The sequence below is a fragment of the Colletes latitarsis genome, chromosome 14 (assembly GCF_051014445.1).
Source record: "Colletes latitarsis isolate SP2378_abdomen chromosome 14, iyColLati1, whole genome shotgun sequence".
Taxonomy (NCBI): domain Eukaryota; kingdom Metazoa; phylum Arthropoda; class Insecta; order Hymenoptera; family Colletidae; genus Colletes; species Colletes latitarsis.
In genome coordinates this window covers 15256772-15274542 of record NC_135147.1, presented here as the reverse complement: position 1 = coordinate 15274542, position 17771 = coordinate 15256772, and the positions used below count along the sequence as shown (strand labels likewise).

The window sequence follows — 17771 nt, the reverse complement described above, 5'->3', positions numbered from 1 at the left end:
TCCTCCGGTTACCTTACGTCGGATGCAGATAACATTCCTTAATTTATTGATCGCGCTCAGCTAACAGCTCGCTTCGAAGGTATAAAATCTATTATATATTTTTTAATTCTACGCGTGTTTGACTCTATAACATAAATTAACTAACTCTTGCCAACAATGGATAATTGATAACTGATTACCACATTAAATATGTATAATAATTAACGCCCGAACATACAAATTACCAATGGATACCACGGCCAATTCTCGAGTCAACTCGAATATAATTTCTAGTGATGTTCAAGAGACGAATTCCGCGATCTAGTTATTTATCATCTAGTAATTTGTTAGTAAAAGTTAGTTAATTAATGTAATAGAGTTTAAGCACGCAGATTTTAGATTTTAGATTTTAGAAATAGATTTTATACCTTCGAAGCGAGCTATTAGCCGAGCGTGATAAATAAATTAAGGAATGTTATCTACATTCGGTGTAAGGTGACCGGAGGAATATGAGAACGCGTCTGGGCGCGAAGTCTCCGCCGGTGACACTCGGGGATATCTGGTATTGCAAGGAGACCGAAGCACAGGGTAGGTCTCCCACTCCTCTAATTGTCAGTAAATAAAAGAAGCGTCTTCTCCTAATGAGGGATTTTAGTCAAGTCAGTTAGTTTATTCATTGCTTTGATAGACGTCGGTCAGAAGAAGAGAGCCCGGTTAGTAGGCCGCGATCATTTGTAACGCGAATTTTATATATCAGAGTCGTGCAAGGGCTCCTCTTTTGAATAATAAACCAAAGTATTCCAATTTTAGTGGTGATTAATTAATTCCTTTCCTTAATCTAATTTTCTGGATGGCAACAGCATGCGTCAAGTTTGAACTAGTATCTTTTAATATTCTTTGACTCATAAAATTGAAATACCAAAGAGAACCCACCGCTTCGGTCGTCGTCAGCAAAAACACCGTCTCGATATCCTTTTGAATCGGCTGGCACCTGTGATCACGCAATTACTCAGAGTTCAGACTCCACCAATCGAAATAGAGACTTCCGCCGCCAACCTGCAACGCCGCCTTGCCGCAGGAGAAGCCACGCCGCCATCTTGGCAACTCATCTCAATAGGAACGCCGCCTCCGGAAGAAAATCTAACCAAGTAAGTCTAGGGAAATTCTTCTTTACCGATGCTGATGGAATGACGACGTAACATTACATTGGCTTACATATTGTCTTAATTAAGGACTTAATACAGGTATTATGTCATCAAGGCTATACCAAAATCAATATATTATCAAAAACCGAAATAAATATTGGTATTATATTGGTATTCCGATTATAAAAATTGTCAATTTAACGAGTCATCACACCTCGTCACTCCTTACCGAATTCGGGGACCAATTTTCATTTGTTTATATTTCATGTACGCTTATTAATACTAATATACGACAAACTAAACGTGAAAATATTTTAGAATATGTACAAATATTTTCATCGCCAAAACATGATACCGATTGGTGTTGATTATTTTGGTTTCGATATTACAGCAATTTCGGTACTATATCGATCTCGGTACGAAAAACTGATAACATAATTACAATAAGGACATAGTATGCACCAGTTTTAGATCTTACTTAAAACAAATCTCAAGAATTCTAATGAAGTATAACAGCGACAAAATTGCCGATAAATTAAATAAATACATATATCAATATTTTCATATAGCAGCATGACGTCACCATGACAAAGATATAAAAAGAAATAACGGTAAAATACCGGTATTTTGCATAAGTACCGGTATAAGTCCCTACTAGGGACTCCCTAGTTTCTATCATGCATCAAACTAAAGTTAGCTCAAACACGAACGTCTCAGATTGCAAATACAGCTGGGACTTCCTAAATTACATATTCTATATTCAAGTATCCGATTTTTCGCAGTACATATTTGAACAATGCGATGTGAACCGTAAATTAAGTTCTTTACGTTCATTGTTCTTGTTTAAAGTTTATTTTTATTTAAATGTTTTAAATGTTTATTTTTAAAAAATGTTTTATTAACGATATTCTACACAACATTTTTATATCTATAAAAAAAAACTAAATAAACCATATTTATATTTTTCGTCCAAAAACAACTTCATTTCGCAGTTACAATGTTAATGTCAATGTTAATGTTAGAAGAACATTTATCTTCATTTAATTTTCACAATTTTTGAGAATATACAGGGTGTTCCGTGGGTTTCTCGTTAAACTGCAAGAATTTAATCTAGAAGTAAAAAAAAAAGAAATGTTATATAAAGTTTGTAAATAAACACTTTGTTTTAGAGTTAGAAACAAATATTGTATAAATAAAATAAGTAGCGTATTTTTCGTTATACATTACGTAGAAGGTCGAGGAATTGCATTGTGTTTATCTGGTCTGCATAGTTACATGTTTTTTATCATCTAAAACAAATTACTAACTATATTCCATGTCGTACTATTTGTGATATCTTATTTTAAAATGATGTCCTTCTGCTCGAATGTAAATTTAAAATCGATAAACAAGTTCCTCAGTGTTTTGCTGAGTTTCAATAACTGCATTTTTAATTCCTTGCTTAAGTTTTTTGTATGAAATCAGTTTTATCAAGTAAACGTTTTATTTTAAACTTCTCCGCATGAAAAAATCGAGTGGCATAATATCGTTTCTAATTCTAAAACAAAGCGTCTATTCACAAATTTTATATAACATTTTTTTCTCCTTTTAATTTCTAGATTAAGTTCTCACAGTTTGGTGGAAAACCATGAAATATATCGCATAACTGTATTTACACATATTTTACACATGCAGATTATTCTAAGAATCATCGATTTCGTTCGCAGCAATGTTTCATTCGATGCATAACCCGAATTAACTGATGACGAGATGTAATGTTTAAATACATCATCAATAGATTGATATATCCGTATTATTTAAATAGTGCTCAGATATGAATGTTGTTTTATTCGAATAACTAGAATACTCAAATATTCGAAGTTTATTCATAGTATGTAGATATTCGAATACCAATAAAATATTCAAATAGCCTCAACTCTAATCATAGAGCGATATATGTCAACATTCTGTGTTATTCCGTGGAATATGCATGTAACGGATCGTTGCACAATTTAGCTGTTGTGCTAATAATTTATATCGCGCGAACCTATCGTGTGAACAATTGATATTAGTAAATTTATTTTTGCCTTAATTTACATTGTGTTACATATATTACAATTTACAACGTCTAAACGGTTTTAAATCTTAAAATATTAATAGCTTGTACACGAATACGGTGTGGTTTGAAATGTCCTTGGATTATTACATGAGCTTCCACTCTAGTCTGTAAGATACTCTAAGTCTGATGTAAAGTATGATTTCGACATATGAATTATCAGCGCCATTGCATGCCACGGTTTATTATTTACCTGAACGGGTCGCGAGTAAAATGCGAACAATTCATAATCGTGAAAGAACACGATTTTTAACGAATTTTAATAAAAAAATCAGTAACACTTTTAAGTGATCATTGTAAGTGATATACTCATAATATTGTAAGCTCAAAAATGTTTAAGGGCAAACTTGATAGATTGTTACCTGTCCGTTGTCATTTCTGATAATCGGCATGAGACGTGCCAACTCACCTACTATCAGTTAGATACGAATTCTGTTACGACAGTATGTGTACAACGAGAAACAGTTTATAATTTGCAATGAGATAAATTTGTATGGTAAGCCTGTAAAAAAGGATTGCGATACGATGGCAAGCACAGCTATCGCAACTAACCCGGAAAATAATTCCAAATTTTTGGAGTCGTTGCAAGCTGATTTTAAGTCTCTTGCTTCTGAAACGAAGAAAAAATATCCACAAATCAAAGAAGTATGTTCATCCCCTTCATCTTTTTAATAAATAAATACCTACTATAATTTAACATTAGCTAAAGAAGTTAGGTTAGTTTATCAACCTAAAGTGTATTTTTGCAAAAATTCATGGATAAAGTAGTCTCTATTAAAAATCAAGTTTCTGTCATTGCTTCGATGACTTTTTGAATACAGGATTGAAAACAGTTTTAAGGAACGCTATGTATAGATGACATATTTTTAATATTGTTATATATAATATTTCTATTCAATTTATTCCTATAATTTGTTGATAATAAAAGAATATATTTCTAAATGTTTGTAATAAATATTGAATGATTTTTTAACTAGAAATAAGATTTATATATTGTACTGCTTATCAATTCTTCTGTCAAATATATAAAAAGATGTTAATAAGTAAATTCCTTCAATATAGAAGTTTGGATTGTGTTATTCTAATAATTTTTTATAACAGAGACAGTAACATTAAAATTCTAATTAATTAAAGTTACAATTGATATTAACTTACATATAATTCATTGCAGTCATGTGAGGAAGGAATTACAAAAATAAGATCCGCTGCAAATGCTTCGGGTACACCTATTTATTATATTGTTAATCAAATCTTGTATCCTTTGGTTCAAGGCTGTGAGAGTAAAGATGTAAAAATTATTAAGGTACATATTGAGCAACATGCTTTTCATTATTTCGTTTGTATTAATTATAATTTTTACGTTTATTCTTTTAATATTACATTTTTATATGTTTCTAGTTTTGTTTAAGTATAATGCAAAGGTTAATCACGCAACAAGCTGTTGATCAAAAAGGTGCTCGTTACATTACGGACACACTATGGATGTTGATGGAAACAGGAACAGAAGAAGTTAAAGTTTTACAGACTGTAACTTTGTTACTCACAAGTAATACTATTGTACATGGCGAAACGCTTGCAAGGGTAATAATTTAGATTATCTCGGAAATTTGAAATTCTCATGAACTTTTTATAATAATCATTGGAAAAAATTAATTTTTTTGTATTCACCTAATCTAATTGTAAATTGTAAGATGTAATGTGTAATTTCCAGAATCTGGTTCTTTGCTTCCGCTTACATTTTACAAAAGATTGTACAACAATCAATACAGCAGGAGCCACAGTGAGGCAACTAGTATCACTGGTATTTGAGCGTGTTGTTGCAGAAGATGAACAGGGTCTTGATAATGTAAATTTCGATGAAATAAATTTAGAAGAACTAAAAATCGCGACTAATCAGGCACCCAAAGGTTTAGGACCATGCGCTGCCGATGCATATTTAATGTTTCAAGTAAGGATATGTAACTTAAGTTGTTAAATTACTGAATAAAATTAAATTACTAAATATACATTTATTCCAGGATTTAGTACAATTAGTGAATGCAGATCAACCTTATTGGTTAATTGGTATTACTGAAATGACACGTACATTTGGGTTAGAATTGCTAGAATCTGTTTTAACGAATTTTTCATCTGTATTTTTTAAGGTATATACATTCCAAATATAGGTAGTTCAAATACGAAGTATAAATTTCCAATTTAATATTTTTTCAGCACTCGGAATTTAGCTTTTTGTTAAAGGAAAGGGTTTGTGCCCTTGTAATTAAACTATTTTCACCCAATATCAAATATCGTAATTCTGTTCCGGCATCACTTCAGCAAGCTACACCTCTGGATAAACCTTATTTCCCTATTAGCATGAGACTTCTTAGAGTTGTTTCTATTTTAATACAAAAGTATCATTCTCTTTTGGTAAGCATTATAGTTTTGATATTCCATAATATATTTTAAAAGTAAAAATTGTTTAAAATGTTTATGAGAAATTAAAAATAAAGTAGTATTACATAAACATATTTTAATTAAATACAAATGTATATTAAATCCATCAAAAACATTTATTTCCGATAAATATTCTCCTGCTTTAAATAAATATCTTGTATTCGGATATTATACAAATAATGTAATGTGATTAAATTAACATTATGTATTACTGTGTGTATGATTTCAGGTGACAGAATGTGAAATATTTTTATCTTTAATTGTTAAATTTTTGGATCCTGATAAGCCAACTTGGCAGAGAGCTTTAGCATTAGAGGTCTTACACAAGATGACAGTTCAAGCTGATTTGCTTACAAACTTCTGTGAATGTTATGATTTAAAGCCTCATGCAACTAATATTTTTCAAGACATTGTCAATAGTTTGGGTGCCTATGTACATAGCCTTTTCGTTAATCCTCAAATGATGAATCAAACCAATATGGGTAAATTTAGTTTCATTAATAATGGTGGAACATTAAATAAAGATGAATTAATGCATTTATAATAACAGCGACAGGTACAGCAGTACCACAGAACACTACTTCTCCATTATTCACGGGAATGCCAATAGGTCCTGGTGTTTCCCCTCAGCCTGGTTTTTACTCGCGTGGTATTTGGCTGCCGGTAGTTGCCACATTCACAAGTGGTCAAGCTAAATCTACTTAGTAAGTACATTCTCACTCTTTATAGTTTTAACATTTAATTAAAACGATTAGCAAAGTGTTAACAAAGTAATTAATTCGACGTGCTAGCATATACAGAGTGTTTGGTCACCCCTGGGAAAAATTTTAATGGGAGGTTCTAGAGGCCAAAATTAGACGACAATCAAGAATACTAATTTGTTCATGAAGGCTTCGTCAAAAAATTAGTAATGTTTAAAGCTCCGCCCGTACTGAATTTTTTTCTAAAAAGTGGGTAGGATTTCGGGGGTAGGTCTATTTACCAATAATTATTGTAATTGACTCCCGCAACCGAAAATAATTTTTCCAGAACGATTTGAAATTTTTTTTTGCCGAAAAATTTAGGCACCTACCTCCTGCCGATTTTTCTTAAAAATTTGTTTTTCATTTTTAATAAATTTGTTTGACGCTCTACAGAAAAGTTGTCTAATACTTTTTTGTAGGTAGCCATGGGCTCTGCTTCAGAAAAAAATTTAAATGAGATACCTTTACTATTGTAGTAGTTACGGCCGTTTGAAAATTGGACCAGTTTTAGGGGGTTTTTCTCACTTTACGGTGTTAAGGAACAACTTTTTCAATATTGTTAGAATTTATACATATCTTCCACTAAAACACGCGTTGTTTGCATTTTGAAAAATTAAAATCCTCCGATCCGTTCAGGAGTTATGACATTTTAACGATTCGCAGGGAAGCCTTTGATTTTCGGTAAAGAATTTTTTTCTCGAAAGTGCGTAGGAATTCGGGGTATGTCTATTCACCAAATATGATTGTAATTGACCCCTGTAACTAAATATAATTTTTTTAGTATGATTTGAAATTTTTTAATTTAATTTTTTAATAACTTTTTAATGAAGCTTCAGTCAAGAAATTGATATTCTTGATTTTCGTCTTATTTTGGTCTCTAAAATTTCCCATTAAAATTTTTCCCAGGGGTGGCCGAACACCCTGTATGGACAGTGGAAACCTTTTCCAGAAATCATTCAAAGTTTAATATAACTGAAAAATATAGACAAAAATGTCGAATTAATAAATGTTTATTCAGAATTTGACCTCTCAATCCATATCTAGCGTTCATTTTCCTAAATATACTAGTTAAAGTTTTATATTTATCGAGTAAAGTAATTGTTAAATGTGTCTCGAATTTTTTTTGTGCAAATAATTCAAATAATTTTTAGCTTGGACATGCTTGACAAAGTTGAGCCACCACAGATTCCAGTTGGCTATGGAATAAGTATAGCCTATGCATGTTTATTGGATATTATACGTTCCATCTCTTTCGCCATTAATGGCTCTGGAGAAGTTTTAACTGGAAATCAATCTTATAAACCGATCGAATCTGAACGTAAACTTCACACCCAGCTTGTTAATTCTAGCTGGTGTGGACTGTTAGCAGCATTAAGTCCGCTCATAGATGCCAGGTAAAAAATATTAATGTTTACATTAATTATTCTATTTTATATTTAAAATTATTTCCATAGTATAAAGATAATTTCTTTTTCATTATAATTGTTAGCACCGACGAATCTGCAACGGAGAACGTATTAAAAGCAATTCAAACTTTTGCGTCTTTGTGTGGACAACTAGAGCTACAGACTCCACGTGATGCATTCATTACTGCAATCTGTAAAGCTTCGTTACCTCCTCACTATGCATTGACCGTATTGTATAATGCTCCCCAGGGTATACCGAGCGCAAGACAACAAGATTCCACTCAATACAATTTAACTATTGGAGAACCGGATTATCGGCAACAGGTAGTTGCTGTTGGTACTCCATTGCCTACCGCATCTCTACCAGTTGGTGAGTAGAAATAACTGAAAAACAAAATGATTCCTAAAAGAACTTAATAGAACAATGCATTATTAATTTGAATAATGAACTATCAGTGATATATGTATTTATTTAAAATACTTATATTTAAATAAAATATAAATAAAATATAATTGATATCATGATTGATCATATAGATCGCTACAACTCAATGTTAGACCTGATGCATTAAAAAAGTCATAAAATAAAATATACAGGGTGTTCGGCCACCCCTAGGAAAAATTTTAACGGGAGATTCTGGAGGTCAAAATAAGATGAAAATCAAGAATACCAATTTGTTGATCGAGGCTTTGTTAAAAAGTTATTAACGTTTAATGTTCCGTCTATAGAACGGTAATCTGCGAACAGCTGCGTGCGCGTGATAGTGGTACTCATTCACAAAATTGTAAGATTGTCGATGCGTCAGTAAGTAGAGTTCCTCATGCTGAATGAGAACCACTATCACGCGTATGCAGCTTTTCGCAGATTGCCGTTCTACAGGCGAAATTTCAAACATTAATAACTTTTTAACGAAGTCGCGATCAAAAAATTGGTATTTTTGATTTTCGTTTTATTTTAGTCCCTAGAATCTCCCATTAAAATTTTTCCCAGGGGTAGCCAAATACCTTGTATACATAAAAAAACTTGTATCTTTGGACTAACTATTTACGTTCTGGTTTTTATTTATTTGATAAAATTAAATTTATTTTAATAAAGCAATTATTTATAGTAAAATCTTAATTAAAAATTTTATACTGTGTGTTAAGAAATGTTTATACGAAACTTCTAATGCAAATTATTTGATTATAACATTGTTTATATGTTGCTAATAATAGTGATAGAAGTGGTATGCCAAAATGAATGCTAAATTACGTTTATGCAGGTGCACACCAAGGGCCTGTTATGTTAACAGCAAAGAATTTGCAGTGCATGCGTGCGTTACTTTCCCTCGCACATTGCCATGGAAGCATACTCGGTGGTGCATGGCACTTAGTACTTACGACATTGCAGCATCTTGTCTGGATACTTGGCTTAAAACCTTCTACAGGAGGATCTTTGAAAGCTGGTAGAACTGCTGCCGATCCAAATGCAGTACTAACAAATGCAGTTATGGCAGATTTACCTGTACTTAGTGCCATGCTTAGCAGGCTATTTGAAAGTAGCCAACATTTAGATGATGTAGCGTTACATCATCTAATAGATGCACTTTGTAAATTAAGCCACGAAGCGATGGAGTTGGCATATTCTAATAGGGTAAATGTCAAGACCTTGTGTATCTCATAGTGGTAAAATTAAGGGGATATTCTTCTCATTGATAAACAGAAAAAAAGGTGTTCCTTGGGAATTTATTACAATAAAAGTATAAACGTAAATAATTTTAGATTTTAATATAAGGTCATAGTATGTGTTTTTTAAGCTCTAACATATTTTATTTTGATGATTTTACTTGTAAAATCTGTTGAAATATAGACTGCAAAAATATCATAATTTTACAAAATATTTTGTCTTCGCTTGATTGGAAATTTCAAATAAATTCTTATTTTTCTAAATTGAAAATGTTCAATGAACTAATTTAAAAGGTAAAAATTACATTGTAGTAAGAAAATTAGTGATCTTGGTTAATTAAAAAAAATGTATTCCATATTTTCCGTTGATTCTAGTTCCAGTATTAGGAAACATATGTTTTTACGATTTCATCAAATCCGAAAAATTGTGTTTTGATAATTACAACCTCGATTATGACAGCCATGGAGATAAATTTTTTATATATACCGTAGAAAATAGTTAATAACTTCATAAACACACGAGATAATTGCATACCAATTTTTATATACTTTCTGAAAATAAGAATGTATATATATGCTAAATTTCAAATTCCAAGATCTTATACTTTTTATTACATCAAATTCTTCGAATTACCTAAAAAATAACGTTTTAAATGAGAATAACCCCGTAAAAGAAAGTTGTGATATTTTCTCTCCAAAGAAAAATTTTGAAAAAACTTAATATTCTTGTATTAGGAACCATCACTGTTTGCAGTGGCAAAACTATTAGAAACTGGTTTGGTAAATTTGCCCCGAGTAGAAGTTTTATGGAGGCCACTAACAAATCATTTGCTAGAAGTTTGTCAACATCCGCATATTCGTATGAGAGAATGGGGAGTGGAAGCTATTACATACCTTGTCAAAATGGCACTACAGCATAAATATCCACAACCTTTACGCGATAATCAAGTATGTTTACTGTATATTTGAAAGCATTAGAATTACATTTAAAGGAATCATTTGTTAAAAACGTTATTCGTTCTTCCATCACAGAAACTGCAAACTTTACTGCTAGGGCCATTATCGGAATTATCATCAGTACGTCATGGTGATGTAAGGCAACGTCAATTGGAGTGCGTTTTGCAAGTATTACATGGTGCAGGAGAGACATTATATCATGGTTGGCCCTTGGTACTCGGTATTATTGGAGCAGTATCAGATCATCATGGGTAAATGTCACTGTTAGTTACATAATTCAAGTTTAATAAAATATTATTGTTCTAGCCGTTGACCCACGGGTAAATTACTCGTATTTTGTACGGGATTATAATTATTAACTGTTTGCAAAAGACGTTTGCTAAACAGAAACTTTTTTTGTAGAAAAGAACTTTTCTTGGTTCGTTTAGTGTACATTACTGTAAAATTTATCACAATTATATAATATAAATTTTTCTTGAAATGTGGCAAGTTTAATTATCTAGAGTCGAGCGAGAAATTCATCAAATTTTGTACGTTTTTTTGAACATTTGAATTAATTACTCAAAAACTAATTGAAATTTCAAAATCGGACTTAGATTAACACCTGCTCATATTCTTTTAAAAGACATTTATCAAATTTCAAAACTTGTTATTGAGCCGTTTTCAATTAATGCTGTTACAAACAAAAATCCCTCACTCAGATTTATTATTAGTGTAGATTAAGGTAGTATGACATTCTTGGTTAATATATTTTTTTATAACCCATAATATATTTTGGATATTTTACAGAGAAGCCTTAGTCAGAATAGCTTTTCAATGCTTACAACTGGTAGTAACTGATTTTCTACCAGTGATGCCTTGGCGGTGTCTTCCACTTTGCGTCGACACAGCTGCCAAGTTTGGTTCACAAACACAAGAATTGAATATCTCGCTTACTGCTGTTGGATTAATGGTAAGTATTAATTACGTCTGATGAAGATTTATAATATTTAAAGTTTGTTTTTGTGTGTTAATCTTGGTCTATATGTTTCTTTTTTAAAAAATCGTATAATAGATTGGAAGTTAATATGCTGCGCGAATTTGGTGACAGTACGTTAAAACATTCGATTACGGAAGAAAATCATGATTAAAAGACGTGCATACATTCGGTTCTAGAAGACTTAGAAGCATCTAATCTTGTTAAAGTCGAAGTCAAAGTACCTCAAATAAATTATATTAAAATTAAGGCAATCAGGCACTTACAGTTTATTAAGAACGCTTTATTACCATCAAACTTTTTGCTTTGCGCACAAGATACAATGCATTAAAGTAGATTCATATATCATCGATAAAATATATTTTAGAGATTAGATCTTCATGTATTTATATTTTCATATCTTTTTTCAGTGGAATATAAGCGATTATTTTTATCAAAATCAAGAAAAACTCTGTGTTTCTCTAAAAGGAGATTCATCATCCGTATTTCCAGACTTTCCTGGTACAACGAATATGCCTGCGTTTGATAAACTTTGGATGTGTCTATATGCAAGATTAGGTAATAAAACTTTCTGGAATATAATAGTATAAAGATTGAGTTTAAAATCTAGTATAACCATTAAAAACGTAATTATGAACGTGATATGTTAGGAAATTATTTTATCCCAACAGATACCTACATGTTCCACAGTAGTAACAGTTATAATTGCGCAATTAGTTGTAATTTTAACATTCATGTTATTCAAAGATTATGTCATCATCAAAGGATAGGCCACTGTAGGATTAAGTAGTTTCCTATAATAATTTTTTATATTTGCATTTAGAAAAGAACTACTCTTTGTTTCATTCTCTAGAATCACTCTTTATACTAAAAGGTTGGAGATTTTCAAATCCAAAACAAACTGATATTCATTTAATTTTTATCATAATGTTTAACATCATGTTAATTTTAAGGTACTCAATTTTACTTTTAACTAACTCACTATTTTATTTTAACATTTTTAAGGAGACTTATGCGTGGATCCACGACCCGCAGTGCGCAAATCAGCTAGTCAGACTTTATTTTCTACAATATCTGCTCACGGTAGTTTGTTGCATCAACCAACATGGCAAGCTGTGCTTTGGCAGGTCCTTTTTCCGTTATTAGATAAAGTAAGGAGTTTATCTAATTCAGCGAGCAGTGAAAAAGTTGACACTAGTGGAAACATACTTATTCATCACAGCAGAAATACAGCACAGAAACAATGGGCTGAAACGCAGGTAACAATTTCTATATACATTTCAAGTTTGTATCTATATTGATATCTATGACAGAACAACTTTTATGAGGTCACTTTGTAGGTGTTGACATTGAGCGGCGTTGGAAGAGTATTTAATACAAAACGTCAACTTTTACAAATGTTGGGAGATTTTCCTAACGCTTGGTCTCTTTTATTAGAATTCATAGAAAATTCAGCACTTAGTAAAAATAATGAGGTGCGTGCGAACAATTTTCGTCTTCATAAGTGAAAGTAGAAACATGTAACCTTATTTACATCATATTTCAAATCGACAGGTATCATTGGCAGCTTTAAAATCATTTCAAGAGATTCTATATCTCCAAAAAGGAAGTGATAATAACGAAGTCGTTCAGTCAAATGATTCTGAAGCATTGTGGATTGTTGCTTGTCGTGTGTGGCTTCACATCGGAATGGAAAGTACAACACCACCCCAAGAATGCGAAACAGAACCCTATATACCTTCGCAAGCATTTTTAACAGCGTTGGTTCATATATTTCCAGCTGTTTTCCAACACATCAGAAACAAGTGTGTTTATAAAATTTTGTTAGTAATTGAACTGTATTTAGTAAAACAAATTTCATAGATTTTATTGACTTTTGGGTACAACATCTATAGTAGGAATAAATTATGATTTCATTTTTTCTCTTTTTTGCAGAGTTACTGGTCCGGATTTACAAAAACTTTGCACCGTGTTAAAAAATGCAGTTGCGGTTCCAGTACACGGCGAATCAACACCGTTTATCGTACCTACAATGCCAGATGTCGTTCTTACTCATCTGCAAGATGGTGTACTTCATTCCATGGAGCTTTTGCAAAAGGTATATAACACTGTCCAACAAATAAAAACCTTTCTGTTTTACAATATCTACTGGGTGATCCTTCTAGAGTTTCTTGTATCAAATTCCTTTCTTAATCCTTTCAAATTAGAAACTGTCTCGAAACTTTTCTTAGATGGGTTCCTTATTTCTAAGTGTCTATAAAATCTGATATTGTTTATTTGTACTAATAAAAAAATTTTCATCGTTTACAATGATTCAAAACAATGAAATTGAATAAACATATTCATTGATATATTCAGAAAACGCTCCTCTATTTGTTTAAGACAAATTGAACTTTCTGTTAAAAATTATGTTTTTACGAAACCATGTTTTTCTGGATTCATGTTTAGGGCGAGAAACTACAAGAATCACGTAGTAGATATTATAAAACAAAATTTGCGTTAAACAATGTAATTTATTTTGTTGATGGAATTATTTTTCCTCCATTCGAAAATAATTTTTTTACATTTTGACAGGAAGCACTAAACGGACCTGACAATTTGCGAACAATGATCGTACTAATATTTCTTCAGCTGCTAAGTTTTTCAAAATTGGCTTGTGAAGCGCCTACGTATGGTAAAATACCAACGAAACACATTTCCCAAGTTAGAGGTGTATCTGTGCGTATTTGTACCTTAGATACTTGACCGTGCATTGTCGTTAAGCGGTTATTGTTTAGTATCTCTTACTTATTTAGGCTGGTTGGGTGACCATGAATTATGTTCCTTTCGGAGAAAAAGCCTTAGCAATGGTCGTAACATTGTATCAAAAAACGGCACACGAAATGACAGTGATAGATGGACAAGTTTTAAAACACATTATAGAGGCGTTGCATGTGCCTTTGTTGATGAAATATACTTGCCCATCGCCGACAACTTGGAAATTAGCTGTTACTAGTCTGCTTGCTGTTCTACATACCGGTTTGCCCCTAGCCAGAAAATATCCAGAACAATTTCAAAGCATGTGGCCGGAGCTAGCGAATACTCTAGATGACTTCTTGTTTCCAAAGAGGTAATTTTTAATATTGTCTTTTTTGATTCTTTATCCAATTTTTACATATGAAAAAGAGAAAAAGATTCTTATTGCTGCTGTTTTGTAAAAGCAATAAAAAGTTTGCGTTTATTAAAAATTTTATGTTGGTCTTTTTGTTGTTTCTAGCGTACTAAATGTGGAACGAGGTGTTGAAGAAATCCAAGCGGATGAAGCCGTAGATTGTCAAGTGATGGAACTACTTCGCGACGAAGTGCTACCACATTCTCAACACATACCTCATCAATTTATCTTACGAGTAGTAATGCTTTTAAACAAAGGTTCCATACATTCAGCAACAACGACAAATATTGGTAGATATAAATTGTTTTTAAATTATACATAACTGAACGCACATTTTCCTTTCAATTTTTTAAATACATAATCTTCTGGTGTTCAATTTTTTCATCTACAGAAATTTCATTTTTTTTTTTTATTAATACTATAAAAGAAACCCATCCATATCTATTACTATTTTCCATTTTCTATTTATTATTGTAGAAAATGGTACAGAAACCAAATTAAGGGAAGAATTTGCAAAGACATGTTTTGAAACATTGCTACAATTTTCTCTTCTGGACGGACTAAATAATGAGTCAGAGCATGATACTTCCAAGAAACCTGAAAACGACGAAGGAGGCGTAGCAGGACGATTAGCAGTTACTGCTCTTCTTCATAGGTTCCAAGAAGTTTTACGTCGATATATAGAAAATGAAAGGCGAAGTGGAAAGTGCCCATTACCTAGGTAACAGTTTTGTTACTGATTCTTTCATATTTTTTTTTTTTTTTTTTTTTTTTAAATTAAAATTAAGTACTGTTTTATGGATAGTAAAACTAGTATTACTACGATTGTATAAGTCTATAAAAAATATTAATTACTAATTTTTAAGTACTTACTATATGAACCTTTTCTAGGTACAGATTATCTGAAATTTCATTTGTTCTGAAAGCTGTTGCAACACTTGTAGTGTCACTAAAAAAAGCACCCCCAAATAAAGGTAACTGTAACTTAAAGTACATGAAAAAAGCACGTATCTACTAGTGCATTTTTAATTATTTTTTTTGCCATTTACATAAATGTTACTTCTTATCTCATATTTAAATTGTATTGTGATATCGATTGTCCATGAATTTATTACCACATTTGAATTTGTATTTTATTTTTCAGTTGAAAAGTCAGTATGGGAGCAACTGATTGGATTATACCCTTGTTTAGTAGAATGTACAATTGCTACAACATCGAGCCAAGTTTCAAGATCTTTACGGGAAGCCTTGCTTCAATACCATGATCTATTGAGGCCACCGATTCACAGTTCAACAACATCAAACGGTGTTTGACCAATGCATACTTTGCTTCTTACTCGAAATAGTAACGTTTGCTACACCGCCAAGTAGTAAACTTTTTGTAACTACGGTTACATGTATAATAAACTACGTTACAAAATTTTTACTTCCGTGTAAATGTACAAGGCGAAGCATCCAAGGTGAAGTACTATTAGAAATCATTATTTACACATGTGCCGAAAAGTTTATCTGTCAGACATTATAAATTTTTCGTTATCATGTAACAAAGGTAAACAAATTTAATTCTCTTGGTTTTTGTAATGTAAACAATTTAATTTTGTAAATTGCAATAGATTTTTATAGAACAATAGTTTTAATTAGTAGTTTAATACTAATGTAAAAAATGCATTGATTAGGTACTCATTCAAAGTTTTCGGAGCTTCTTTTCTTTCAAATATTTATGCTTGTACAAAAATGATCTTGAAATTTAAGCCTTCCTTTTAGTTAAAAAGATGGTCTTTATATGACGAACAAATTTTTATGTGCGGTGTGATATTTATGGATAAAAGCTGCATACAATTTTTTATTTAACTAATATCACCATTTATAATCAGCAAAAACTAAAGTAACATGTGGTCTATCATATTTAAGTAAAATAGCACGCAACACTAGTTTTAGGAAGTCGAAGCAAGTATACAAAAGTTGTATGAAATATTTATTCCATAAGTGCAAATTGATTAATAACTACAATTTATATACATGCCATGCTACTGTACATAATTGATGTACAAGTTGGCTTTTCTAATACATATTGTAAATACTGAACTAATCGTGACTAGTAGAATATACAGCATAAGACGATTTTATAAATAATATGAAATTATTATTCGCTATTCTTACAATGATATAATATTGAAGAAATTATGATATAACGATGTAAATAGCTACACGGAAATTCAATAAAAGTCTGAAATATTTATTGCTATTTTTGTATAGAAATCGTGCCTTCACAGGTTTTAGGCTTCATATTTTTTGTATTTCCGTGATTCATAAATATATAGCAGAAATTTTTTAAATACTAAGTTTTTAAAACATTTGTACATGTGACGAAATGAATTAAAAATATGTTCTTTACGAACATTTTCTTATTATTTTAATATAATTTTGTAAAACATACTTTCGTTATGTTAGCTACGTTGTTGTGCTTAGGATTTTTACTCTTTTTTTTAAAAATCACAATCATAATCTAAACTAACTAGTCTGTATTCTGTTTTAAAGACTAATACTACAATATGATAAATAGATTTCATTAGATATTAGCAGTGTTAATGCACATAGTTCTGAACTATGCATAATTGTATAAATTGAATTTGTTAAGGATTTAATATATGCATATGGTACTTGGTTCGATTTCTTTTAATGGGCAAGCGCCATTGTGAGAGTTGAAAGGAAGCATCTTGCAAATGTAGATGTCGCATCGATAACCGGAAAACTTCTAGAAGTTAATCATGTTTCATTGAAAGCGCGTTGTAGAATTATCTTTATTGTACTATTATTTTGCATCGGATATCAAATAAATATGACAAATTTTACCTATATTCGATTGTTTCGAAGTGCGTCGATAAAGAAGTGAATTTGATTCATGGTGTATTTTCGAGCGACGCCGCAGCCATGATTGTTTAGTTTCGGGGGGGATGAAAAGCGAACGCGAATGAGGGATTTGAATGAAACGCGTGTGATCATAACGTATGAACTTATTTCGGTGTTTAATGAGTGTGCCTGTTAATTAAGAGATATGGTAAGCAGTAACGTTGGTTAAAACATGGATTAAGTGTCTATTTACGGAGAATAGTTTTCGCGCGAATTTTCAGGTGTTACGATTGTTGTTGGGTGCCGCCGTCGCTACCGCGGCGCAACACTGCACTTTCAAACTTTCGATCGATTTGTAGCCGATGCAA

The 17771-nt window shown here is 31.6% G+C and overlaps 1 protein-coding gene across 2 annotated transcripts; it reads left to right on the top strand.

Moving 5' to 3' along the window:
- The first annotated feature begins 3362 nt into the window (after positions 1–3362).
- Mon2 (Mon2 homolog, regulator of endosome-to-Golgi trafficking) lies at positions 3363–16867 on the top strand. Of its 2 annotated transcripts, none has more exons than XM_076782309.1 (25): positions 3363–3864; positions 4391–4522; positions 4618–4800; positions 4931–5167; positions 5238–5363; positions 5431–5628; positions 5885–6137; positions 6206–6359; positions 7550–7792; positions 7888–8174; positions 9067–9437; positions 10205–10417; positions 10502–10677; positions 11216–11378; positions 11813–11960; positions 12408–12661; positions 12743–12877; positions 12957–13207; positions 13338–13500; positions 13977–14120; positions 14198–14511; positions 14659–14843; positions 15031–15274; positions 15451–15527; positions 15698–16867. In XM_076782309.1, exons 1-25 carry the CDS (start codon positions 3745–3747, stop codon positions 15865–15867), a joined length of 4941 nt encoding a protein of 1646 aa, XP_076638424.1. In that variant the 5' UTR covers positions 3363–3744; the 3' UTR covers positions 15868–16867. The 2 variants fall into 2 exon arrangements, with proteins under 2 accessions (XP_076638424.1, XP_076638423.1); XM_076782308.1 differs by having other exon boundaries at positions 15445–15527; positions 15698–16866.
- Positions 16868–17771: the final 904 nt, after the last annotated feature.